General features: G+C 34.7%; 1 protein-coding gene across 1 annotated transcript in view; it reads right to left on the bottom strand.

Annotated features, from left to right (window-relative positions):
- Nucleotides 1-761, bottom strand: part of LOC119586535 (glycosylphosphatidylinositol anchor attachment 1 protein-like) — a gene marked incomplete at its 5' end in the record, with an annotated part of 7,376 nt that overhangs the window by 1,975 nt on the left and 4,640 nt on the right. The window contains 1 exon segment of the mRNA XM_037935291.1: nt 278-468. Within this exon segment, the coding sequence (XP_037791219.1) occupies nt 278-468 (191 nt within the window).

The raw sequence follows: 761 nt of genomic DNA, 5'->3' as shown, positions 1-761 counted from the left end.
AAAAGATACATAATGAGATAATTTCTGAAGCATCCAACTATTACCCTTACAAAATCCTATTACTTATGCACCCTTTTCTATCATTATCATTTTTTAAAAATTACAAAATAACATTTTCCACGTTATTCTTATAATGATACTTATCAAGTCTGAAGTAAAAGACCACAATCTGATTACTTCAATTAAAATATACATGCTAAATAATGTTACAACTTAGTTTTCATACACCTTCTTACAGATCATTTCTACATTCTGACAATTCTGTTTGAATACTTACTTGCTGATATAGTAAGGAAGAACTAGTAGCGATGCACAGAATGCAAATGTTCCGAGAAAGACACTATCCTCTGCTGACAGTGCTAAGTACCGGCCTACTTGAGAAAACCTATAGGGAGCATTGTGTAGCAGGACACTCACTATGTGAACCATCACTACTGTAGGAAATCCACCAAGAAGACCATAATCAATCTGAAAAGATAAATAAACTAATATATGCATTGTTTATGTGCACGCACACACACGAGAACCTCAGTTTTCTACTCATTACATTTATAATGTTCACAGCATAAATCAACATAAAAGCAACAAATCCTTTCTCAAAAATGCTTGGAAAATTAAATGCTAACAATATTCACACATCCCTTGCTTAAGGCCTTGTGTGTTCACTGCTTGGTTCCCTATCATCTGCCCTTTGAAACGAGCCTGGATTTACCACTGGCAGTAATAACAATAGCCTGGCACCTTCAGTAGTGTGTACTTAC

Source organism: Penaeus monodon, chromosome 21 (assembly GCF_015228065.2).
Source record: "Penaeus monodon isolate SGIC_2016 chromosome 21, NSTDA_Pmon_1, whole genome shotgun sequence".
Lineage (NCBI taxonomy): Eukaryota > Metazoa > Arthropoda > Malacostraca > Decapoda > Penaeidae > Penaeus > Penaeus monodon.
Note: the sequence above shows the minus strand (reverse complement) of the source record. Positions and strands in the feature narration are given on the sequence as shown.